Here is a 26244-nt window from a genome sequence, read left to right on the forward strand (position 1 = left end):
CTTTCTTCTCCGATCCTGGTGCCTCCTCCCGCTGCCGCCGGCGCCTCATGTCGTCACCATCGCCGCCAAAGGCTGCGGACGCCGTCGCCGACCTCTCACAGCCGCGACTCCACATTTGCCACCGCCGAGTCCAGCGGACATCGCTGCCGCATCCAGCGCCCGCTGTTGCAGCTTCTATGTCGTCGTATGATCTCGACGCTGATTCGGCCATCGGGTCGCTGCTAGTGCATTCTGTGTGTTATGCCTTGGGTGTTATGTTCCGGCCATCGAGCCATTCTGTTTCGCTATTCGCACTGTTATTATGCTTGTGAGTTACAGGTATTATCCGGCCTGCGTGTCGTGTGCCGCCCTGCGAGCCGTCATCATATCCCGCCCTGTGAGCCGTTGTAGTATTCCGGCTCAGGAGCCGTCGTCATATTTCGGCCGACATGCTGCCTCTTGGATCCATGCTGCACCGAATTCCATGCCGTTGCCTCCAGATCCGGCTCCTCAGTTGACTCATACCCATCTATTCGTCCGGGCCGCTACGACTCGATCAGCACCGCAACCAGCGCACCGACCCATCTGAGGGTGCCCCCTGGGGCTAGGGTACGTCGTCGTACCCATCTTATATTTATTCCATTGTTTTGCTATTATTCGATTGCTCATATATTCGTGGGACCCACCTCGAGCATCGGGGTATCAGAGATCGGGGCAACCAGGTCGCTGGATACAAGTACTATTGACTAGAAAGCTTCGGACGGCTTGGTCAACACATAAAACAACTCATCATTCGGGTTATAAAGATATGATCGATATTCTAGGTATGTCACACTGACAAATTCATCTTCTCATATTTCTGATAGAAACACTATCAAGAAAGATAAATTATGTGATCAGTTATTCTTATAACTGACTTAATAATTGGTTGACAGCGAGTACAAATTATATTAGTAAATACTAACGATAAGTCTTTAGTTTTTTTTTTTGTCTTATTCTTCTCAGTGGTTTTTAGAAGCTCGTGGATAGAGTCAATCTCATAGTAGCTGAGGTGAAGCTGTCAGCAAAGCCATCTTTAATGTGTATTATCTCTTTAACTTTTCTAAAAGCTTTGGGCACCAACCAAGCAAGATTTAAAAAGTATTCAGTGAATATTCATGAATTAATTCTGATCAAAATTATATTTTAAATAGATTATTATGTTGGTGGAATCATTATTTTTTTTTTACATACTTATTCTTCTACCATTTGGCAGAATATTTGGAAAGGAGGGGAGACTAAATATCAAAAGAGGTTCTGATAGATACATGAAACGGAAAATATCTAAAAAAAAAAATGTCCATTTTGAAAACATTGAGCATAAAAAAAATAGGGCAAAAATTAAAAAAACTTCTCAAATTATTAAAATAAACATTTCTTGAAAAAAAAAAAAATAACACTCCATTAAATATTTTATCTCTAAAATAACTCTTATCCAAGAGATTATAACATTGTTTCCTACCGATAGGGTTATTATAGTAATTACGACTAGTTATTATAATATTTAAAAGTTACTATGTAATTACTATAATGGGTAAAAATAAGGATATTAAAAATGAATCCGAATCTATTTGAAAAAAAATCAAGTTTAAATTAGGGGTTTTCGGATTCGAGTCAGATTCATATTAGATATTTTTGAATCGGATTTGAGTTGACCAAGGTTGATCAAAAATTAGGTTTTAGTGACTTTTTTTTGCTAAAATCAAAATTACTTTAGAAATTAAAATATTTTTAGGTATATCAATATTAATGTTAGTAGGATAATGACGAAGTATTAAGATAACAGTGAAGAATTATAAGAAAATTAGTAAAAAAAAATCATTTTTAATTATGTTATTCGAGTTAGATTCAACTTGATCGAGTTCAGGTTTAAGAGTTTCAAATTGTATTCAGGTTCAGTTTTGGTTCAGGTTTAGATTTTTTAAAAAATTATTGTTTTAACTCGACTTGAATATGATCCAATTTATTTGAATTGACATCTCAATTATTTAAAAACATTTTTAATAAAGTTTAAATAATTTTGATCTAATGTTAAATAATATTTTAATATAATAATTTTCTGGTTTTATTATTTAAAATTCAAAATTTAAGATTTAAACCAAAAATGTATAGAAATTTCTTTGTAATTGATAGATAGTGTAGAAATTATTCGATACCTACTTCAACATGTAGAATATACTTGACAATTATAATAATGTGAAAAAGGTAACTATTTTAGTATTTTCAAATTTATGATTTATAATTCAAAATTTAAAAATTTATGATTTAACCCCAAAGTGTAGAAGCTTTTTATAATATGTAGAAGTCTTGGGAGCTATAATGTCTCGATAGGATATTAAAATTGTCATCCGTTTACTCGTGATTCATCCCATTATGATGTGTTCATAGGAAATTTTTTTTCAAATAAAACATATAATTAAAGTATTAATTAAAAATTAATTAAAGTATCAAATATAACGTGTCAATAAAATTAATTAAAAATTATTATTAAATAGTTGTTATAATCTAAGCTATTATAATAATATTATATTAAGTATTATGCGTTATTGTTATTCCGTAGAATTTACTGTTTATAACCGTTAGTCGTAATTATAATAATGACATTCATTGGAAAGTACTTCTTTTGATTTTTTTTTTTAAAAAGAGATGTTCGATTTATTTAATTTGTATACTTTCGAAAAACATTGATGCTGACAAAAAAAAATAAATAAAAAATACACAGCTACTGAAAGTTGGATCACAGAGACGGGTTCTGGCCCCTACCTACCTTGACCAGCTCCTTCCGGGCCCCGCCCCCACCGTAAAAACAAATACGCTGCTGGTTCGCGTGTTCGTGTGGGCGTGAGTTGAATGAACCAAAGTACGCCGAACCAAACAAGAAACAACCTCCGATTAAATTTTATATTACACATCGGGAACCATCGATCTCAATTTCGCACTCTCACTCACCGACATAGCAATAGCCGTAGCCGTAGCCGTAGCACTAGCACTAGCACTAGCACTAGCACTAGCAAGCAGATATATCCATAGCACAATGTGGACCGAAGCCACTAGCTACGAGCTATCGATCTCCGCTATTTACCACAGTTCAAATCTCTGTCGCTAGCCCACACACTGCACCATTTCCTCCCTCCAATCATTCCGCCTCCTCCTTTCTTCTCGACCTTCTTCGTACGGCGGAACCCCAGCCCTCGCCCTCCTCCGACGGTACCAGCGGACGCGAGGCTCGAGCTAGGTAAGGGGACCAGTTACCAACGCCGGGGGGTTTCTAGGGTTGGCGTTCTACGCGTTCGGTTTCCTTCTTCGGCCGGTGGGGATGTGATTTTGAGGCTTCGAATTGAGATCCGCGCCGCGCATTTCGGTTTCTGGTCTGGTTCGGCGCGGCCTTGATGCGGATTTCGATCTCGAGAGGCGAAGGCGAGAGAGAGGGGAGTTTTCCGGCCTTGATCTGGCGTAGGGACTTAGGGTTCCGCTGCTTGAATTGTTTTGCAGAAGATGGGCTCGTGAAAGGGAATTAGGTTTCTGTTTTTTTGTCCGATGTGTTTTTTTGGAAGCTTTTAGCTGGGATGTTGAGAGAGATCGAGGGGCTTTAAGTGGAGATTTTGTATTCCGTCTTGTTGCGGTGGGATTGATTGCATGGGGAACAAGATAGGGAGGAGGAGGCAGGTGGTGGATGAGCAGTATACCAGGCCGCAGCAGGGTCTTTACCAGCATCGCGACATTGACCAGAAGAAGTTGAGGAAGCTCATTCTCGAATCCAAGTTGGCGCCTTGCTACCCTGGATGTGACGAATACGCCCTTGATTTCGAAGAGTGTCCCATCTGTTTCCTGGTCCGCTCCTATTTCTTCGTACCTAAATCTTTCTCATTTGATTGTTTATAATTCAAATTGGTTAATTTGTTGGAGCAAGACCTGATGTATGCCTGACTTATTACCCTATTCTGCTAATAGTCTATTTCTTGTCATTTGCTAGCCCTTTTGATTATATATTCTAATTTAATTCGAAGTATTCGTCGCCTCTCAAAAATTAATCTATTTTTGTAGTATTATCCAAGTCTTAATCGGTCAAGGTGTTGCATGAAAGAGATATGCACAGGTAACATGAATCTATGTAATCTTGTGAAGTCCTTTCTTGTTGTCTGTTGTGCTCATCATGGCTATCTAGATTCTGATTAACGTGTGATTCTTCTTGCAGAGTGTTTCCTTCAAATGAACCCACCTGATGTAACTCGGACAACACAGTATCCTTTGTATTTTTTTTTTGGGGGTGACTATTTGTTTTGCACAAAATAAAGTTTAATACTTAACCTAATAGGTGCCCTTTTTGCAAAACGTCAAATTATGCAGTCGAATACCGTGGTATGAAGACAAAAGAGGAGAAGGGCATGGAAGAAGTTGTAAGCTTTTCAATGTGCATTATCTTGGTGCACATTTTTCAATTAGGATCGCCATGTTCATTTTCCTATGAAGATAATTTCTTTTGTATCTTGTTCTGAGTACAGGAAGAGCAGAAAGTCATTGAGGCAAAAATAAGGATTCAACAGAAGGAAATTCAAGATGAAGGTAAAAAACTAAAGAAAAGACAGGATTCAAACTCATCAAGACGAATGATCAATGCAGAGCACGAAATTCAAGATGAAGCAAAAAGATTGAAGAAAAGACAAGATCCATGCTCATCAAGCAAAACAATTGATCCAGCAGATGAGTTCTGTAACATAGGTAGCACCTCCCTTCCAGTTCCCACTTGATATTATCGTTCTATTTAAAATAGATTACTAAATTGATCTAATTATGCTCATTTTTTGTTGTCTTAACAACACAACAGTACCATCTTTCAAACGGTCTACACAAACTAGTGAAATTGTTCCATCTCAAATCTCGTGCTCGGTGCCAGCAGGTCTGCTGCCTTCCCACTATAGAAACAGGTAGAAACCCTTCAGTTTTCTATACGAAGTAGTTTGGTTCTGATATTGCTGCTGATGTACTTTCTGCAATTCATCATAGGTTGCACTGAGTGTTTTCTTATTTTATCTTTACCGCTCTGACTTCCTACTAGAGTATCTGCTTCGGAACCATCTGTATTCATATTGGTTAAAGTTTTATTGTTCACTTTTTCTTGGAATTTAAGAAATGAAAATTTCATCTTGCTGGACTTGTATCTTGTTGAACTCTCAATCTGCTTATGCTTAGTATATTGATTCTTTATGACTTCATTATATGTATGTACTTTTAGATGCCAAGTTCGTTTGTATTTATTCACAAATTGAAAAGTTTCTCATTGGCCTCATTTTCTTAGACATTTTGTACTTGAGGATGCCTCTTCAAATTTCTTCCAATCTGTCCAGTTAATGATGAATGTGAATGCGCTCTTGGATCATTGAACCTGAGGCACAATGCAAGTAACCATACTATTGACATACTTTGAGAAATCGAAAGTTCCATATTACTGCAGTTAGATATAAACCCCAATAATCTTTATCTGTATTTTTCTCGAGAAATTAAACTGCCACTCAAGGTGAATGATCACTTGAGGTGATATTAGTGGTGAAACTAGGTCCGTCAGGTCAAGCATCCTTTTGAATAAACTGAACCTCTCTGAATGCATTCATGAAAACTCAAATCTAAATCTGAATTACATGGAGGAAAACCTATACTAGGTTGGATTCAGGTTCTTTAGGGTCTTATATGGGCACCAAAATCCAACCAGAAAACCTAGAATATCAGTTCGAATAGGTTTTCTTGGATCTGATACCAAGCTGGTAGGAACTTGGATCTTATCCAAGGGTCAACACCAAAAAATGGAAGGGAAAAGGTGATGATCACTTTGATGAAAACTATTACCAAATGACAGAGGTGTACTATTTCATAAACGCAAAGGAGATCTATAGAATGATTCTTTGATTGTATACAAGAGGAAGATTGCTTCAATAAAATAGCTAATTCTCAAGAAAATTAATGACATAACTAATTCTAGAAAAAATAGACAGAAAAACTATTTCTAGAAAAGATGAAAGGAATACCTTATTCCACAGAAAGAAAGGAAGATAAATTTAAATTGAGGGGGGAGGGGGAGAGTAATATGAGTATTTGAGTTAATTTTCTTTTCTATAGGCCGTATTACTACAGTGCCCTAGATTTGTGGCTATAAAACCACTTGGTAAACTGTAGCAGCCGGATGAGAGAGGGAGAAAGGGCAATGAAAGCCCAGAAATCATAACCATCCTTGGTTTTAATACTAAGTTTGATAGCAAACTTGCAAAATGTAATTGAAAATTTAAAATAATTATAGTACAATTTACAAACATATATAAAGTTTGAAGAACAATAAGAATATATAATGATAAATAAATAAACAATGTGAAACTAAAACATTTAATCTAACACTTTAAAAACATAAGAAATTGATATCTCGTTTTGTCTGTGCGATAAGATTTGAATGATAAGTTCTAGATCAAACCTGAACCCTATAGTCACTTTAGCTGATAAAGGTACAGATATCTGTATGTTTGTGCCTTTTGACCTGGAAAGCTGAAACCACATAACTCAAGTCTGGAGGGCGCGATGTCAAATTGCTTGATATTGTCATTGTGAAGATGAGATTCTTGATAAATCTCTGGATCTGGGGTTTCATTGTTACTGGATAGAGCCGATGGGCATCTACTTTTAGGTTCTTTTATCCTTTTTAAAATAAAGTTTCAGCTACTAATCCACATCATCTTCTCTTTGACTGCCACTTGGAATATATGATAAATAACTAAAAAATTCCAAAGATAATAGCAACCACTATAAATATGATTGTGGGGTATGATACAAGCTTCCAACTTAATAACCTGCCTTGAATAAGAGCATTCACATCAGTTTCCCTATCACTATATCTAAAATTTAGGGTAAATAACTCACTTTATTAAATTTAGACCATCACTTTTCACTACACATTACATCAACTGCCCTAAAATTTCCATCTTCCTTAATTTTTTTATTATTTTATTCTTTTTCTTCTATTTTTATTATTATTATATTTATGGAACGAGTGGAAGGAGAGAGATTGAAAAGAATGGGTGGAAGGAGAGAGATTAAAAAGAAATACTATTTTATTTTTAGGGTAGAGGTTTCATTCCCTAAATTTAGAGAATTACTATTCATCAAATCTAAATTTAGGGAATGGATAGGGTAGCTGATGCAAAAGTTTTTTAGCTATCGTATCCAAAATTTAAGGTAAAATTTTTGGATAAGGTAGCTGATGTGGATGCTTTAACATATTAAGATGTATCAGATGCCTGCTTATCCCGAAAGTGTAGGCTAATAATAAATACTCCAACTGTAGTGATATGCTTCAACATTAATTACTTGGTGATCTGAATTTATTGTCACATATGGAACATCCCCTTGATTTTTTTTGTATATCTAGCATGAAACAAATTGTAATTCGTAATTATCACCAAGTTGAACTTTTTGCTTGTTTGCTGAACAATCTATTATCTTCTGTGTGCCTTCATTGTGTTCAGTGCATATTATTTGAAGAATTGCTAGGACTGATCCAAAAAATTTTAATTTGATTGGTTTTTGTTATCGAGTTGTGACATACATTTATAATGCTGACCAGGAGTCCAGTTGGCACCAGAATTCATGAATTTCTTCCTAATTTTTCTTTCCTGAATTCTAGGAATTTGGTTCATCCCTACTTTATTGTTGCCATGTATTATCTTATTGTCATTTCACATCTTTTTCAATACTAAACTACAGGACTGACAATTTTGACGTGGATTTTGATCACATGATGGTCAGGGAAGCAATTTGGCTTTCGATTCAGGTAGCATTTATTACTAGTTCATTTGAACTTTGAGCATAATGTAGCAATATATGAGCAATGGATCTATGACACAAATAGCATTTAAGTTTATCAATCCTCAAGTATGTTAGGTTGATAATGTTGCTTTGTGTGTTAGGATCCTTTTTGTAATATCTTCCCTTTCATGCAAGTATCACGAATCTATTTTTTCTCCTATATTGGAGCTAGATATTTTGTCCAAAGTGATGCTTCTGGTATACCTAGAAGTTGAACAACAGCATGCTTATCTAATTATTATAATCTGTTCTCTGATTATGTCTTTCAACATTATCATGAGATACGTGACCTAGCTATATTAATGGCCAATAGCTAGTTGTCTATTACGATGCACTTTCATTCTACTAAGATTTTTACTGGACACCCTTCTCCGATGCAATCACAGCATGGTACATATTGGAAAATCAAGAGAATATATACAATCATGAAGACAGAAATAGACTTTAAAGACTAACTTAATATTATTTACTTATTTATTTTTAAAAATAAAACTTAGGTGACGTTTGGTTTAGAGGTTTGGGAATGAGGGAATGGTTTCATTCCTAAACCTTGTGTTTGGTTGATGGGAATAGAATCAAGATTTTGAAATGAAATCCAAAAACTTGGGTATGGATGAAATCTACCCTCTACCTTGGGTTTTGATAGAATGAGAATGAGAATTAAGTTTTGGACGAAAATACCCTTAGTATATTTGTTCATTTTTTTTTCATTTCACTCTCTTTCTCCTTGTTCTCTCTCATCATACTTTCTCTCTCCTCATTCTATCATCACACTTTCTCTCTCAACATATTTTCTCTCTTCATTCTCTCTCATCACACATTCTCTATCATTTTCCCTCTGTACTCTCTCCCATCACACACTCTCTCCCCTCATTTTCTCTCTCTTCATTCTCTCCTTATTTTTCTCATCATACTTTCTCTCTCCTCAATCTCTCTTACCATACTCTCTCCACATTTTCTCTCTCTTTATTCTCTTCCATCACTCTCTCTCCTTATTTTCTCTCATCATAATTTTTCTCTTTATTCTCTTCTGTCACTCTCTCTCCTCATTTTCTTTCATCACACTTTCCCTTCATTTTTTCCTATCACATATTCTCTCTCATCACATTTTCTCATCATACTTTCTCTCAATCTCTCATTACACTTTCTCTCTCTTCATTCTTTTCTCATCACTCTTTCTCTCTCATTATACTTTTTCTCTTCTCAATCTCTCCTATCACACTCTCTCATCACCCTCGGATGGGTCTAGTGGCTAGCGCATGAAGTGTTGCCACCATGAGATTCGAATCTTGGCAAAGTTGAGGTAAATGTCTCCTTTACGTGCTAGTCACTATTCCAAAGGCTAGTAGCCGCCTGTGATTTACCTCCTCCGTGTTGGCCTTGGGATGGGTTGGCAGGGGCGCTGGGGGCGAGCGTATTCGCCTTTTGCCACAATACTTTCCCTCTATTCATTTTTTTTCATCACACTTTCTCTCTCATTATACATTTTCTTTTCTCAATCTCTCCTATCACGCTCTCTCTCCTCATTTTCTTTTATCACACTTTCCATCTCTTCATTTTTTCCCATCACACTTTCTCTCTCATTATACTTTTTCTCTTCTCAATCTCTCTTATCACGCTCTCTCTCCTCATTTTCTCTTATCACAGTTTCCCTCTCTTCATTTTTTCCCATCATACTTTTTCTCTCATCACACTCTCTCTCATCATATATTTCTCTCACATTCAACTTTCTCTCCCATCTAATTTTTTCTCTTATTTTCTTCTAAGGGTAAAAAAGGAAATTTATGTTCATTCCGATTGAAAATATTCAAATAACCAAACATTATTTTTAAGAATGATACTCAGCTCATACCTATTCTCATTCCACAATATTGTAATACTCATTCCCATTCTGATTCCTAAGAGAGAACCAAACGCCACCTTAATGTTTTGGTATGCCACAAGATTGGTTGTTTTTGATTGCCATTTCATAGGCACATATTGTTAATAGCATGGATTAAAATCCCGTGCTGTATTGAGCGAAACGGACAAAACATTTAGTTATGTCCGCCTACTGGCACACCCGGCATGAGGCATCGTGGCTCCCCGCGGTCCCCATGGAGGCATTTTTGGATTTTTTTTTTTTTTTTTTTTTTGGGGGTTAAACTTATATCTATAGTAGGGATAATCTAAATATACTTAATTAAACCCTAATAAAATTATCTAATTAATTTATTATTATTATTTTATAAATATTTATGTTATTTTTTTTAATTAATATATTTTATATTTAAAAAATACTGAAACCATATCGACACGACACGATATGGTATTGAAACCGTATTGTTCTGGTCATAGGCTGAAACTTTAACACGGTTTGAGATTTTAAACCATGGTTAATAGGTCTGTAGATTATTAACTGGTTTAAGGATTTGTAATGAAAATTTTTAAATGATTCTAGATGCATCAACCCTAATTTGCACTGGGTACGATTCAGCTTTAAAAAATGTTATATTTATTACGCCAGGAACAAATTAGTTGTCAATAATTGTCTGTTCCATCACCTGTTTATGCGTCACCTTTATTTTAGTTCAATTATGCGTCACCTGTTTATGCCAGGGATATTTTCTTTACTTAATCTATCTCAATGATAATCTCTTTGAAATTGGATAGAACTCCAATAAAAAATGACTAGTCAAATTAGAGAACATCTCTATTCAGGAGGCCCACATCAGCAGAAGTCTTGCTTCAGCTATCCTTTTTCTGACATAGATGTCCTGCTTCCTTAGTTAATCAAGATTTTATGTTCCTCGTGCTTATTCTAAAATCTTCAAACCAGGAAAGTGTTTGTTTTCTTCTCCCTTTGAGAACACTATAATACACTGTTGGTATCTTATTTTCATTTAGGGAAAACAGGAACCAGATTAAGGTATCGCAATTGAGGTATCTGATACTCATTAGTAAATTCATAGAAAGGGTATCAATTTCACGGATCAGATTAATCAACTTTATATCATTACCATTGTTTTTTTTTGGACAGATATGGCACCAAAATATCAGTATAGTTGATAGAATCATGCAATTCATTGTTCATCATGATATGTTATGGTTTCGTCAATAGTTTAGTCTTTGGCATCTTCTAACAATCTATAGATATCCGGCCTTCTCCTTTATAAAGGTCAATTTCGTTGATCAAGATTCACATGTTTAACCATACAAAATGCTTAGCTAATTGAACTTTTATGTATTGGTTTTTATAGTTGTTTTGGTGTTTCAGATAACCTAGTGGTTTGGGATTGTTATGTTATTGGTGTCTATAGTTTTTGTTTAGGCGGGATTAGGTAACCAATTAAATTTTATAGGATTGATTCTCAATTTCATGCAATACAACTTTTCTTCGGTATTCTAATACTGCAGTCTTCTTTTGTGTTCTAAAGTTGTGATATTGCATCTCTAAGCTTCTGAGTTTACTATTCTATTCTTCTTTTTTCCCCATTTTTTTCTTGTCATTGAACTGCTATCTTCAATTTGGAATAAAGCTGAATAGTCCTAGTTGTATCTTTATTAACCTTTTGATTTCACATTAGCCAAACTGTGGCTATACCTTATAAGTTCCATCTTCATAACATACAATCTGGATCAAAAGTGGACAGGACAGTCCAAAGTATTGCCTTTCCAGCTTAATTCATATATAAGAAGCTTTAATATTTCAGCCCCCGCTTGGTATTCTCTGCTTGACACGGACTAAATGCTGGCATGCTGCTCCGGCTCCAAATAGATTGTGCCATATCCAGCTCTTTGTTCTTGTCAAGAGAAAAAATCACATGCTTTAGAATACTAGTTTCTTAGTTTGGTTGACCTAGTTTCTGATTGGTGCTTTTCTTTTGGCAGGAACATGGTTATCATGGATATCCAGCTTATTTTGGCAACTTCTTTCCAGGGCCATCCTTTTCAGAAGAACCCTATCATTCCCATGGAATAGCTCCGGAAGTATCTTCCTATGGAGGACTAGCTTGTGCTGCTGCAGCTTTAACTGAGCGTCAGCCCATTAATGTCGTATCCGCCGCTAATATGCCTAGCAGCAGTACCTCAGTATTTGACATGGTTCACCGGTCAGGCAACTTATCTGCTGAAAATATGAGGCTCGTGCAGACTAATCCTTCAGGGCATTGGTCTGAGATACCACTGCAAATTGAGAGGGAATTACAAAGAGGCGACTTGGGGGAGTCTTCGACCGGTTTTTGGTCCAATATGACAGAGGCAGGGACCAGTTATGCTGGTTCTCATGCTATGATGGATGCAGGAAATGCACTAATTCCATACCCAGACCGAGCTTTAATGAATCAAGGATACTTTGTTCCAGAGAGCTTTGAAGAGCAAATGATGATGGCCATGTCTGTCTCGCTTGTGGACGCACAAGGAAGGATGAATTCACAAGGACTTATGTGGCCGTAGTGATTGAAGAAGGAAATTGTGCCCTCTTTTTTTCTTTTTTTGCTTCTCTAGCCCTTTCCCCTCTTTCTCTCTATTGGTTTTATTGTTCTTTCATTGTTGGTATCCACTACACTTTATCAAGAAAACGGTGAAAAAAGGAAAAAGGAAAAAAAGTATGAAGCTGATACCACTTTTGATTAATATTGAGGAAGATAGCGCATAGAACTTGAAAGGATGGATACCTTCACGAGTACTTTTTCTCTAGTTTCTATTTAGGGTTCAATCAAAGTCGTTATACGAAGTGCTGCTAAAGAGCCTTGACTCTGTCAGTTCTCTCAAACTTCCTGCAATAGTCGCTGCATCTTTTCCTAAAAGATATGCGACAACAAAGGATAAGACTGAATATTGCAATTGGCAAAGCACTGTATGCTTAGCAAACCTCCAAGATCAATTAGTTAAAGCTTAACAGAGAATGCAACAAATAAAGGAACACTCATTTACAACCCCAATAACAACCCCACAAGCAGTTCAATCCCCTTTCCAATTTTACAATCTATAAAAATAAAATAAATTACATAAAAAAATAATACAGATTTTACAACAATCATTACTACAAATCCCAATTCTTGATTACCAAATCAACAAGGAGCATTTGTTTGTCATAATTAATTGAGGGCGGGACCTTCCCCGACACGGAGCCTTGGCCTTACGGCATCACGTGGTAGGGGCGCAATCAGTGGCCATGTTATCAGATTGAGCCTGCTTAATGCTCTGCCGCTGGTAGATTTGCCTCAGCCTCTCTATCTCCTTCTTCAACGCCTCTTGATGCGCTGCAAAAACTCGAAATCTTTCCCTTCAGATTAGAATTCGACGATCACAAGTAATCAAAATGAGGAAGAAAAGGACGTCACCATCTTTAAAGATCTTGTCTTGAGCTAGCGCAGCAATTCGCTGCTTCAGATGGCTGTTGCCCAGGGTGAGCAGAGATCTCTGCTGATCGAGGAATGCGACTCGAGGAGACAATGCTGACACCTCAGTCTTGAAAAAAGAAAAAAAAATAGACAGAAAACAAATTTATGGAGAATATCGGAATTAATATAATCATCATCGCCATTTATCCGTATGAATTATATATCTTCACGTACGTACCTCGAGTGAAGTAACACTCCTTTCCAACTCGGAGATGTATTGCAGCTTCCTCACTCGGGATCTCTGCGCAGATTGCCTATTTGCCAGTATCCTTCTCGGGAAATTGAGATAATAAAGTAAGAATTCAAAGTGAAGATTTTGGATGAGAAATGTTTTATTATATGCATATTAATTCACCTCTTGACTCTTTTGGGATCGACAATTTGCTCCGCAGCAGCAGATTTTTGCTCCGTGCTCTTGTCGCCTGCGGCGCCCGGCGCCGTTTCCGCCGGAGACCCCGCCGCCTCGTCGGCGAACATGGACATGATCAGCTGGTCGTCGTCGTCGTCGTCGTCGCCGTCCGCTGGCGCCATTTCCACGAACGCGACGGAGTCGCTGGCCGACCGCCGGTGCGCCGCGCGCTTGGCCGCGGAGAAGTCGAGGAACTCGTCCACCCACGAGGCGGCCTCGGCGCCTCGTCCGGAGATCTGGTGGCCAAAACTAGGCCAATTGGCTGCCGCCGCCAAGTGGGGAACTCTGGGAGGCAACTCGCGCGCCATGGACTCCCTAGCTCGCCGGGGATCTGAACCCTGTAACGCCAAGGATTCTGCGCGGTGTATGCGAATTATGGTGGCGTTGGTGGTGCGTCCGCAGAATTTTTATTCGATGGCACGAGGCAGGCATGGCATGGCATGGCTTTGCACGGCACGGCACGGAGAGTGAGCGTCACATGACAAAGAGAAGAGGGACAGCTAGAAACAGCTATGGAGGGAGAGGGAGGAGGGAATTAACGAACAGTGGCAGCAAAAAGGTTTGACATCTCCTCATAAATTATTCAACCAACACTAAAATTTACACAATAACTTGTTACTTTCGATCGATCGATCAGTTGATCTAGCTGCCCAATTCAATGATGGATGGAGTGGGGAAGGTGGAAGACAAAAGAGGAAGAGGATGGAGATGTGGATTATTATTCAACATCATGTTCCTCCATGTGCAGGGTTCACACCCCACTCGCTGCAGGCTCTGATTGTTCATCCTTGCACATGCATTCGGCATATCGCTTTATTTGTTTATTCGTCTACATTCTCGATGCCCTCCGTGGCTTTATGCCCTAGCTAGCTAGCTAGCTCTCTTCTTCTGGTTCCGACCGCCGGCAGCCACCGAGTTACCATGTGCGATCGAGTTGTTTCATCACTACTTATTGTATATGCACATACGAACATCGATCGGCAATAAGGTTCGAATCACTCGGTCTGATAGGATGCTTCGGCACTCATATTGGATAATCCGATCAGAATTTGTTACTTCATCGCGAAAATAGTGAAGACAGCTAATTGAGAATGTGACTTGGTGGTTGTTGACTGTGTGAAGACTCCGTTCCACCTTATAAAACCAAGGACGTCAATGCCGGATTAGAGAAGGGGTTCCAGCGTTGGTCTTAGATCCGACCTCGGGCCGGGTCTGGCTCGGACCCGTAACTGGCTCGGCAAGTTGCCGAGCCGGTTCCGGTTCCTTTGGTGAAAACCCGACGGACCGTCGGTTCAATATTTTTTTTTTTTTACGGTTTGAACCATCGGTTAACCAGCGGTTCTTAACTGTTGGAGAGGCTGGGGGGTTGGGTATTTTTTCAATGATTAAGATCGTTTGACCATTTTTTGATCAATGGTTATGATTTAGTGTTCGTTACTATCCAAACTTTATAAATAGAGAGCTCATTTCATCATTTTCACACATCTTTTCTACTCTTAATCTTAATTTTATATTCTTTATACGTTTTCGTTTCCAATTTTCAATTACAATGGAAGGAGATCGTAGAGGTGCATCATTTCGAGCTCGGAAGGGAAATAAAATAATGAATCCATGGGAATATGATCCCAATATTCAATCCACCGATGATGAGATCGAGCACCTTCCGAATCTGACACCCAAAACATAAGAAAGTATCGATACAATTACTTCTAAGGTTCGGGAACTTCCTTCTCTAAAATCTTCTATTTTTACTAAACATTTTGAGAAGATCACTATTCTGTCAGGAGAAATGTGTGTAAAATGTAAGCATAGCAATGCTTCCTACAAATTCCAAGCTAGCGGCGGCTATGGGTTATTGAAACCACATGTAGAAACGAAACACCCGAGAGAATATGAACTCGATCATTCTTAAACACAATTATCAAGATTTTCTTCAACTAGCAGTAGTACTGATTCTGGTTTATTTTTATATTCGGATAATAAATTAAGAGAATCATTAGCTAAATTTGTTTATGTAGAATATTTTTCTTTTAGTTTTGGATCTAAATGCACATTTGAATATTTTTGTAAAGAATCTCTTAATCCATGTGCTAAACGTGTTCCTAGGACTACACTTACTCGTACAATTAAAAAATTAGTAAAACAAGCAAAAAAGAAGTTAATTGATGAATTTAGTAAATTAGAAAATAAAGTTTCTTTATGTTCCGATATTTAGAGTGATCATTGGCAAACACATTTGTATATGGGTGTAACTTGCCATTGGATTGATAACTCTGGGAACCTCTAAAAAAGATTGTTAGCTTATAGAGTTTTTGATGAATCACATAATGCTTATAATATCGCACAATTATTATGTTTAATTTTAGAAAAATATGCTTAATTCATAAAATATTTTCAATATCATTAGATAATGTTAGTTCCAATACCAGTTATATAGATGATCTAAAATTTGTTTGTCAACCTATTATTGGAGGTTTTAAATTTATGTGTTCAAGATGGATTAAAAATTTTAGAAAGTTATATTAAACTAATTAGAATTGTAATTTCTTATTTATGATCTCATCCATTATAATGAAACAATGAGTAAGTTTTGTAAAACTAATGGAATGAAACCTAAAAATTACCACGTGATGTACCAATACGTTGGAATTCAACATACCAATTATTACAAGATTCATTTCAATATAAAGAATTATTATGTTCATTTTTTTGTACAAAATACTAATACTAATATATATTTATTTTCACAACAATGGAATATTTGTAGTAGTATTTGTGAAATTTTAAAAGTATTTAATGATGCAAACCGAATAACTTTCCGGTGTTTATTATCTCACTGGTCAATTAGTTTTAGAAAATTTTTCTAATATAATATTAATTTTAAATAAATATATTAATAATGGATCTTTATTTCCTTGTATTTTCTTTAGATCTTAGATTTAAATTAGAAGTTTTATAAGAAATATTAACTTTATATTATGACACTTTAATTCTAATTAAAGATTTTTTTTTCTTGATCCAGTTAATATTATATATAATGTTAGAATTTATTTATATGATATTTATAATCAATATTATGCAAAATATGGAACATAAATTAATATTTTTTAAATACAACAAATTACTAGTAGTAATTTAAAACTTACAAAAGCACAACTTTTATTAAAAGAACGGACAAAATGTCCACGAGGATCCTCAAGTTCCACATAGGAACTTGAGAATTATTTTACGACTTCTTTTGATTTTAATGAAGCAGATAGGGAAAATTTCAATATCTTAAAGTGGTAATCACAGAAGGCTCAAAGCTTTCTCGTCCTCTCCACGATCGCCAAAGAAATTTTAGCTTGTCCAGTGTTAAATGTTACTGTGGAGTAGACGTTCAGTGTCAGTAGTAACATATTAGATGAACGACGATCAACTTTGTCTCCCGACTCATTGGAAGCCTAGGCACTACTGGACGATTGGACCAGAGCGGAGAAAAGAATCCAAGGAATGCAACTTTCAGATGACGAAGTTGAAGATTTTGATACTGAATGAATGAATACGACAGGAACGGGAAAGGGAAGTGAGTGTCAATGTAAATGATAAAAATGTAAAATAATTACGTGGGCTTTGATTCCCTTATACCATAAGGGGATACGTATGCAACTTAAATAAATATAAGCCCTTTTTTTACAATAAATTTTAATTTTTATTTTTTTTTAACATAGTAATCTTGAACCGTGGTGAATTGTGAACTAAACCGTGAATCGGCGGTTCCGAACTGTGAACCATAATCGTCTTGGATGGTTAAAGTTAAGGGTCGACCTGCCTGGAATCGTCGGTTCCGAACCGTGATCAGGTCTACTTGACCCTCTAACACTCAAGGCAGTTACCGGAATAGTAGAAACTGTAGCAACAAGAGTGTGATTGCAGAATAATAGATACCTCTATCGGTGCATGGATCCTCTTTTTGTATAGTGGATCATGTAGCGTATGTGCACATTTCTTAAATCACATGCACATTTATCCATTTTTCCTATAAAAAGATAAGTCAACAAAGTGTCTCTGACACTATTCATTAACATGGCGTGCAAATCCCTGACATGACAGTAGAAGATTATGTCGTACGATTTACTTGTTGACCATGCCCTGCTGTCAGCGGCACCAACTCCCAGAATGATACAATTAGCTAAGCAAGGGGTCCCATTGTTTGGCCGAGCGAGGGAGCCACTTGGCCAGGATTTCCCGCCCGGTCGCTCTAGGTTGTTCTTCTCCACGATTGCTTGGCTCGGTAGGTTGTTCCTCATAAGGCCGGACAGACAATCTGGTCGGACTATCCCTTATAGGGTTATCGCAGTTGCGAACATCTGTCCTCCTCTCTTTAGTCATCTGGCTATCGGGTCGCTGCTTATCGCTCGATCGGAGGAGCGATTTGGTCGGATGAGCCTCCGGGCGGCACTATGATACTGAGCCCTCCTTTTCTGAGTGGGCGGCAATGCCCAATTGACTCGTTGCCACCCGCTGACCCGTGATTACATGCCTTTGACCGCCTTAACTTTGACCTCCACGTCGGCTTCTTTTCTCACCTTTGACTTGTCTTTAGTGGGCTCCTTTTACCACCGTATCAAGGCATGTCTCATCCATCATCTGATGACATAGCGGACACATCTTACATTGCATATAATCTACAATCACGCGTGAGTTAATTAGAGCATGAAGTTGTTCTTTGGCATGATGCCTAGCTGTCAAAATGTAGAGGATCGTGTCTGTTGTACTCCTTGTGGCTTGAAGAAATTATATGCCCACAAAGTGCCTCACGACCCTCTGCATACCAGGAGTTAGGTAGAGAAGCTGCCTGATCTGCTTAAGATACTGTCCCAACAAGAGGAGAATTTGATGCCTTCACATGCTATGTCTAGAGGTTGACTCAGTTCACATATGTGTGGTGAATCTATTGTACATGGGGAGTATCGGAAGTCTTCATTGTCTTACTGAGAAGGAGGTCAAAATTAGATGGGTCGATAAGATCACCACCACTCGGGTCGCATGAGGCGAGAAGGTTTGTCATTTGGTTCGGGATAACCTTAGATGAAAAGCCTCATCTCCACTCGGCTTGTCTCCACCAACAAGATGCTTTGCTCATCCCCACTCGGCTCAATTCTACAAACCCGACAAGCCAATACCACTCGACTAATCTCCACCGACCTGATGCTCTACTCATCCCCACTCAGCTTAATTTCATCGACCCAACAAGCCAATGCTACTCGGCTAGTCTCCATCGACTAATTAATGTTCTGCTCATCCCCACTCAGCTCGTCTCTATCGACCTGATCTAATGCTTTGCTCATCCCCAGTCGACTCAACTCCACCAACTCAGCGCATTGCCTTGTTCAGCTTCACTCTTACTGTCTCAACACTTAGGCCATTCCACTAGATTCTATTAGTCTAACGTCAGACGACCTAACATGCTCAAATCGTCTAGCCCCTTGGTCAACAACATGTATTGACTTATATAGGCTGTCAGAGCTTGTGAAATAGCATGGTGCACTTGACATGTGATAATTCACAGAATATAACCTTAGAGGTATAATGTGATTTTTTTTTACCGGAGTATGACAAATGTTCCATCATCAATTAATACCCAGAAGAAAGAGGTATCAACAATGTCGGAGTCAACTTGGGTAATCTACTTGGTCTGTGGCACCGTGCCGATGCCATTACCTCGGACTAGCCTTCTCTTTCCAACATCATCACACCGGGCTAGCCTCCTCTTTTTTGATGCTTTTTTTTCCTTTCTCCCACATAAATATCCTTCTCATTCCCATTGGGCCCCTGGGCTACAACTCGGGTAACCATACGTGACTCTGCCCTTGGGTATCAGACAACTAAGGTATAAAAAGGACTCTGCTCTTGCAGACGGAGGTACGTTAATAATTCTACTCATCCACGTCTCTACATTGTTCTTCTTCTCCACTTTTTCTCGTCGAAAATCTGACTTAAGTGTCGAAATGATTGAGCCAGGGCACCCTTGATATGCATTCTACCCCTCTCTTTCTCTCTTTTTAATAGACTCAATTGGTTCTCCTCTTGTTGCACGGTGACTTCATGAACATAGACAACAACTCACCAATGATTCATCCGTCGATGATCTCAAATGATTCATCCATTGATGATCTCAAACAGAAACATCAAAGAATGTACTTTTTTGGTTGGATATTCCATAACATCTGAATAAATATTATTGAGTTCTAGATTCGAAGTCTCATAGTTCTGTATGTCGTTTTTTTTCATTCTATTTAAACGAGCAAGTCCCTTGTTTGTGACTCCCAGGCCCTTATCTGATATTGAGGTTCCATATTCTCTTTAAAGACTAAAAATTTCATAATGGAACAAGAAATTTGTTAAGTAATCCTTGCAAATGTGGTGCCACAATGCAACTTTAACTAAGGTCCATGAATATACTTGTACAAGATCATTAAAGAGCAATAGAAGGCCAACAATGCAATAAGAAACTGAGAGAGAGAGATCATTGATTGATAACTGAACTTTTATTTATTCTTAATGAAGATCTTTCTTTACATTTTATTATGTTTATGTTTTTTAGTTTACCTATATTGTTATATAATCATATCCAATATCCATCTTGAAGATTTTTGCATAACAATATTAAATTATATATATATATATATATATACTACGACGCCGTGTATGATTGAGGGGGGACCCACAAATATAGTATTGATCGCTAATTGCATTGTAAGTCCCCTCGTGCACGATTGAGGGGGGACCCACAATGTAGTATTGATCGCTGATTGTATTGTGCGCCCTCTTAGTCACTGTACAGAGAATGACCATATATACACAGATGTTAGCCTACACATCTTGTTTGCGTGTGACGCAAGAGTGAGTGAGTTGGATTATAGATGTCTGGATCACTTTCGGGTGCACAAAGTCCTCAAAATTGACTTAGGGCATCTAGAAATGATCCGAATGCTCGAAAGTGATCCGGATGTCTGAAAATGATTTAGCCACTCAAAATCCTACTCAGTCATCCACGTGTCACGCACAAACAAGTTGGGTAAGCTAATAGAAATTCTATTACGTTAGTAATCATGGACACTTGTTATTTTTTTTATTTATTTATATTTTTTACGTGAGAATTGAAAATTAGATTTAGACCAAATTTATTTTTAAATTTTAAATTTTAAATCTTAAATTCTAAATCCTAAATATTAATTTGTTTTAAATGTTAAGTAAATTTGCCACATTATATATAGAAAGAAAATTAACAATCTTGTTTACCAACAAAATCCTGTATGTCAACGAATAGATAATTACCACGTGTCAATCGCGATGTTGTCACTCTTACCGTCATCGAGCACCATTTTGTTTTCACACGCCGGCTTCCACTTCGCTTGTTCGCAGTCTGCCAAAGCGAAGCACCCAATCGCAAGCAAAATCCTCTCTTTCCGCTGCTCAGCTCCTCCGATCCGTTTGACCTCACCAAATTCCTCAGATCTCTCCGGGAAATCTCGGTTTCTACTCTTCGGCGAACCCTAGGGGAGATTGCAGCTGTGTTCGATTCTTTCCTGTCCATTTTCTGTCGGTGCAGGGATTCAACGATCGTGGCGAAGGATTTCATGGCGTCTGGGCCGCTGGTCGGCGCCGGAGGCGAAGGTTCCCGCGGAAATCACCGGTGGGCGGAGAGCGGCAAGGTCTACTCGCGCAAGCCTTTTAGCAAGATCCCTAGATCGTCGCCTAATTCTCAGCCGATTGCGCAGACCTCGGCTGCAGAAGAAGTCGAGGAACTCGGCTCCGTTTGCCGCCAGAACCCCCACCTTCCGCTGGGAGCCGACGATGGCTCGTCCAGGTTGAAGCGGCTCCCAGCCGAGCCCTCTTTCGGCGCCGCCGCTAATGGCCGTGGCCGCATCGCCACCGTCAGTCATGCTCCTAGTTCGCGTCAGGAAGCGCTGGACCTGCGCAGGAAGCTGGCTTCCGAGCTCGAGCAGATACGTGTCCTCTCCAGGCGGCTGGAGGCCCATGAGCTCCAGGTCGCCTCCGTTGCTGGATACGCACATTCACAGCTCTCGGCTACCGATCCAAACACACCGGTCTCCACGAAGAGAGCACCAGAGGCAGCCACGCCTACGACTGCACCTTCTGGTCAATTCCGCCCTTTCCTCAGCGTCTCCGTTGATGCCACGAATGATACCCTGGGCGAGGGAGCTGAGAAGGAGAAGCGAACGCTTAAGGCCAACCAGTACTACAAGAATTCTGAATTTCTTCTGGGCAAGGATAAGTTGTCACAGCCTGATCTTCATAGCCAAAAGAAATCCAAGACAAACACTGGTAAGAAGCAATCTTTAGGGTTATCTGAATACAACAGCTCCCATTTGGAAGAGAAGAAGATATATGCACAGGCCTTCAAAAGCTGTGGCGTGCTTCTCTCCAAGTTGATCAAGCACAAGTTTGGCTGGGTGTTCAACAAGCCAGTTGATGCCAAAGCACTTGGCCTTCATGATTACTATACCATTATCAAGCATCCAATGGACCTTGGCACAGTTAAGTCTCGGCTTGCTAAGAACTGGTACAGCTCCCCACGAGATTTTGCTGAGGATGTTAGGCTTACCTTTCGCAATGCCATGACTTACAATCCCAAGGGACAGGACGTCCACGTCATGGCCGATCAACTTCTGCAATTGTTTGAGGAGCAATGGCCTGCTATTGAGGGTGAGTTTTCCTTTCTTGCCTACCCGCCAACCTCAAAGAAGCCTCGACCTGTTGACATGAGAATGCTGGAGAGATCAGACTCCACTGTGCATCCTGTGGCAGTTGAACAAAAGACAAAACCAGTGAGCCAACCAATGCACATAGGTCGAGGACCAGCTCCAAAGAAACCCAAGGCCAAGGATCTCAATAAGAGGGACATGACTTTTGAGGAGAAGCAGAGGCTCAGTAATAACTTGCAAAATCTACCTCCAGAGAAGTTGGAGAACATTGTGCAGATTATTAAGAAGAGAAATTCTTCTCTTAGCCAGCATGATGATGAGATTGAAGTTGACATAGATAGCGTCGATGTGGAGACCCTTTGGGAGCTGGATAGATTTATCACAAATTACAAGAAGAGTTTGAGCAAGAACAAGAGGAAGGCTGAGCTTGCAACTCTCTTTAAGCCTGAGGCTGAAGTTGATGCACATGAAACATCACATGAAAAGGTTGGAGTTTGCATATCTTAATTTCTGTGTTTTGGTTATTGCTATAGTGAATTACAGGCTTAATTATTACTCTGTTTAATTTTTTTCAGACTCATGATCCAATTGTCACTGAATTGCCTGAGAATAGCAAGAAAGGTGAACTACATGTATCTACAGATGATTTTTCTTTATTACATTATTATCATATGTTGCTTACAGATTTATTTGACATTCAGTGGTGGATGAGAAGTATGTAGCTTCTTCATCGCCAGTTGGAGGGGAAAAGAAGGGAGATAATGGAAGTAGATCTAGTTCAAGCAGCTCTAGTAGTGATTCAGGATCTTCATCTACTGGTAGCATGCTTACTTCGTTCTTATTTCTTGGTAAATTAAATGCTGCAAGTATTTGTGACCTATACATCATAACTAAGGAATTTGCCTCTTTTTTTTTTCTTTTATTTTTTCAGATTCCGATAGTGAAAGTTCCTCTGCATATGGTTCAGATGCTGCACATTCACCTAGAACATGAACATTTTGGAAAGGTACAAGTCGTTTGTTATGACTAACTAATATAATATCAATCTTGCCTGAGATGTCTCGCATAGTAAAATTCTATGCATTCTGAAATGCTTGTGAGATATACGTCATGCATTTTTTCTCATTTTAGTAATTCTATGGAGTGCTAAAAGAAACTAATCAAAAAGGGGTTAACTAGAAACTTATGCTATTTTCTGGTGATACACTGATACCTCGGCTAGTTGATGCATCACTATTACAATTATCACTAGTTGATGCATGACTGATGCAATCATTACCATGCTCTTCAGAGATGATGTGGCCATGTTGTACCTCAATTTTCAATGCAAATTGTAGGATTGTTCCACACTTTATAAGACTTCTGCAAGATATCTTGTATTGTACATAGCCATTTTCTGTCCACATATATAAATAACATTTTGAACTTCACATGCATCTAGGCTTATTTAAGTTACAGCTTATGAAACTTAAGTATACTAGATTCTCAATAACTCTGTTGACATTTTTGGTAGGTGAATTTCTCGAGGCAAAACATGAGCTAAAATTCGTTGAAACTGTTCCTTTCGCCAGTTTGGAACCATCACATTTATAATGATTCCACCAAGTATAAGCTATTTCTTAGCTTTGCTTCCCCATTTATCATTTCCTTTATTTTTGCTAAATTGTTCCATCTCCCTTTGATGCAATCAATCCAATCTATAGACACTTCCTTAGCACTGCTGCTCCAGAATGTATTCTGGTACACCTAGAGATTTTGCAGAGAATCTACACTAATCTTCCCACCATTTTAGCTGTTCATTATGCTGTAAGTCCTTCCATCAGCATACTTATCATCACTAGAGCCATCACTTTGCTTCAGGAGCAATAATTGCTTAACTCTCTGATTCATGGAGTTTCATCTTTACTTTCTTTTCTATATTTTTTTGCCCACATTTGTTGCATAAGACTTGGCTAGCAACGATAAAAGAGGATAAAATTTATTTAAATATAGATGAGGGGATTGAGCCTAATAATATAGGAAGATTCATATAGCCGACTCCATTTAGTGGGATAAGACTTAGTTGTTGTTGTTATTGTTATTGGTTGCATAAGACTCGATTTGTCAAAAGATGTAGTATTAGTCATATTGATTAAATCCAACTGGTCCATGTACAAAGTATAGATATAAGAAATGAGCAGAAGCAATGTCATCTTACACTAAAGAAAGTGCCATGGATAATATCTATTCTAAATGGCATACCTTGTGTGCGGTACAAATAATGCCGCAAGTGTGCATGCAAATTTTTTTTTTAACTTTGTGATCAGCATGCCATGTTATCCCAACTATTTGTGGTTGACACATGGATGTAATCCCTCATTCAACTGTCATGAAGCCATGTTAGTTCCAACTATCTGGAATTGGCTATATAGCTCTTATTCTCCTTGAACCCTATGCATGGCAATGTGAATATAAGCTGTTTGCACTTTTGTATTTTGCATTATTTACTTTTAAAATTCATCAATTTATTACAGAGTGTATCAAGATATAACTCAAATAAGCGAAACAATAAATATTACTGACACTATTAAATAATCTTAAATTGCTTATTTTATTAAATAACTAACTAAGCTAATTCAATTTGTATTTAGAACGTCAAACAGATAATTTATTATATAACATTTCGTCTAATCGATGTCAATTATTCAGTTTATTTACACATTAATGAAGGATATCATTCTCCCAATTATATACTGTGTAGCATATCATGCTAGTGCCTTAATTTATTTCTAGTTTTTTTTTTTGATTTTCTTGCAAGTATTTACTTTCAAGCTTGCTTTTCATTTCATGGAAAATGCAGCTGCTAATCCATGCAATTTGTAGTTTGCTGTTAATGGCTGACAACAAGCTTGTCAATGTTATCCACTGCAAGCATACTAGTTTTGATGCTGTGGCGTGATAGGCTAGAGACCTTGTTTCTTTTTGCCTCTTCTCACTGTTTAAATCCATTAAGCTCAGCATCTCCGTCCAATTTTTGATTAATTATAATTTTCTTCCCGAAATGTCTTCTACATTTTTTCCCATCTGTATGATATGTTGCAGTATTATTCAGTCATGAATTTTTCTTGTCATTTGCTAAGTTCTCTCTATTGAACTCTTCTTGTTACTTCAATTGTTGACACCAAATTTCTTTGTGACAACAGAAGCCAATTACCCATTGCATAAGATGGCGGCTGGACTAAAGGCCTAGGATAATGATATAGAACACACCGGTGATGGTAAAACTTGGGGCATCGACTTTGTGACCGAATGTTATGTGATGTATGAAAGATCTGATATTATCTAGTTAGTGTTTAAGTAATCGTGGTTAGATACCACTGAAAGTGGTAGAAAGCCTTCTGGTCTAATTTCCAGTTCCTCATTCATGCAAATATCTATTGTAGGTAGTAATTTATCGATAAAAAAATAATTTAGTTTAGGTATGTTCCCGCAGATGAGCGATGTATATGTTGTTGATTAGCAGTTGAGCAATCCAGCCTCACCAGTATTAATCACCCTGTAAAAATCTGACACCCTGCAGATTGTTCCACTGTTAACGTATTTCTCAACATATCATTTTGATTGTTGATTCTGTGGATTTTGAATTATAGATGCTAATTGGATGGGTGTTTGCCAAATGACGATCTACTTCAAAATGGATTGCCTCAATTGTGTTTTACAGGAGTTTGCTGGAGCAATGCTCGAGTCTGCTACTGTAATGATTGCATTTCAACTTCTTTGAGTGTTTCAAACATGATCATCAAAGTCCAAGTGCACTATTTTTTACCATGTTTCATATTGTCAAAGGAATATACGCTGATCGCCCCGGAGTAATAGTGCAATAATTAAGCTCTCTAAT

General features: G+C 38.0%; 3 protein-coding genes across 4 annotated transcripts; 2 read left to right on the forward strand and 1 right to left on the reverse strand.

The window, feature by feature from the left end:
* The first annotated feature begins 3062 nt into the window (after positions 1 to 3062).
* LOC122016385 (E3 ubiquitin-protein ligase GW2-like) lies at positions 3063 to 12477 on the forward strand. The gene is made up of 8 exons (XM_042573665.1): positions 3063 to 3849; positions 4063 to 4114; positions 4214 to 4259; positions 4334 to 4415; positions 4521 to 4737; positions 4844 to 4943; positions 7762 to 7828; positions 11734 to 12477. The coding sequence occupies exons 1-8, from the start codon at positions 3655 to 3657 to the stop codon at positions 12295 to 12297; spliced, it is 1323 nt and encodes a 440-aa protein (XP_042429599.1). The 5' UTR covers positions 3063 to 3654; the 3' UTR covers positions 12298 to 12477.
* Positions 12478 to 12723: 246 nt separating this feature from the next.
* LOC122016407 (basic leucine zipper 6-like) lies at positions 12724 to 14482 on the reverse strand. 2 transcript variants are annotated; one of them, XM_042573691.1, is made up of 4 exons: positions 13603 to 14482; positions 13426 to 13516; positions 13188 to 13314; positions 12724 to 13123 (listed from the first exon to the last, which is right to left on the reverse strand). In XM_042573691.1, the coding sequence occupies exons 1-4, from the start codon at positions 13962 to 13964 to the stop codon at positions 13089 to 13091; spliced, it is 615 nt and encodes a 204-aa protein (XP_042429625.1). In that variant the 5' UTR covers positions 13965 to 14482; the 3' UTR covers positions 12724 to 13088. The 2 variants fall into 2 exon arrangements, with proteins under 2 accessions (XP_042429625.1, XP_042429624.1); XM_042573690.1 differs by having other exon boundaries at positions 12724 to 13106; positions 13603 to 14477.
* Positions 14483 to 21026: 6544 nt separating this feature from the next.
* Positions 21027 to 26023, forward strand: LOC122016387 (transcription factor GTE4-like). The gene is made up of 5 exons (XM_042573666.1): positions 21027 to 22853; positions 22943 to 22988; positions 23069 to 23185; positions 23299 to 23373; positions 25550 to 26023. Exons 1-4 carry the CDS (start codon positions 21279 to 21281, stop codon positions 23358 to 23360), a joined length of 1800 nt encoding a protein of 599 aa, XP_042429600.1. The 5' UTR covers positions 21027 to 21278; the 3' UTR covers positions 23361 to 23373; positions 25550 to 26023.
* The last annotated feature ends 221 nt before the right edge of the window (positions 26024 to 26244 follow it).

Source organism: Zingiber officinale, chromosome 8B, assembly GCF_018446385.1.
Source record: "Zingiber officinale cultivar Zhangliang chromosome 8B, Zo_v1.1, whole genome shotgun sequence".
NCBI classification, from domain to species: Eukaryota; Viridiplantae; Streptophyta; class Magnoliopsida; order Zingiberales; family Zingiberaceae; genus Zingiber; species Zingiber officinale.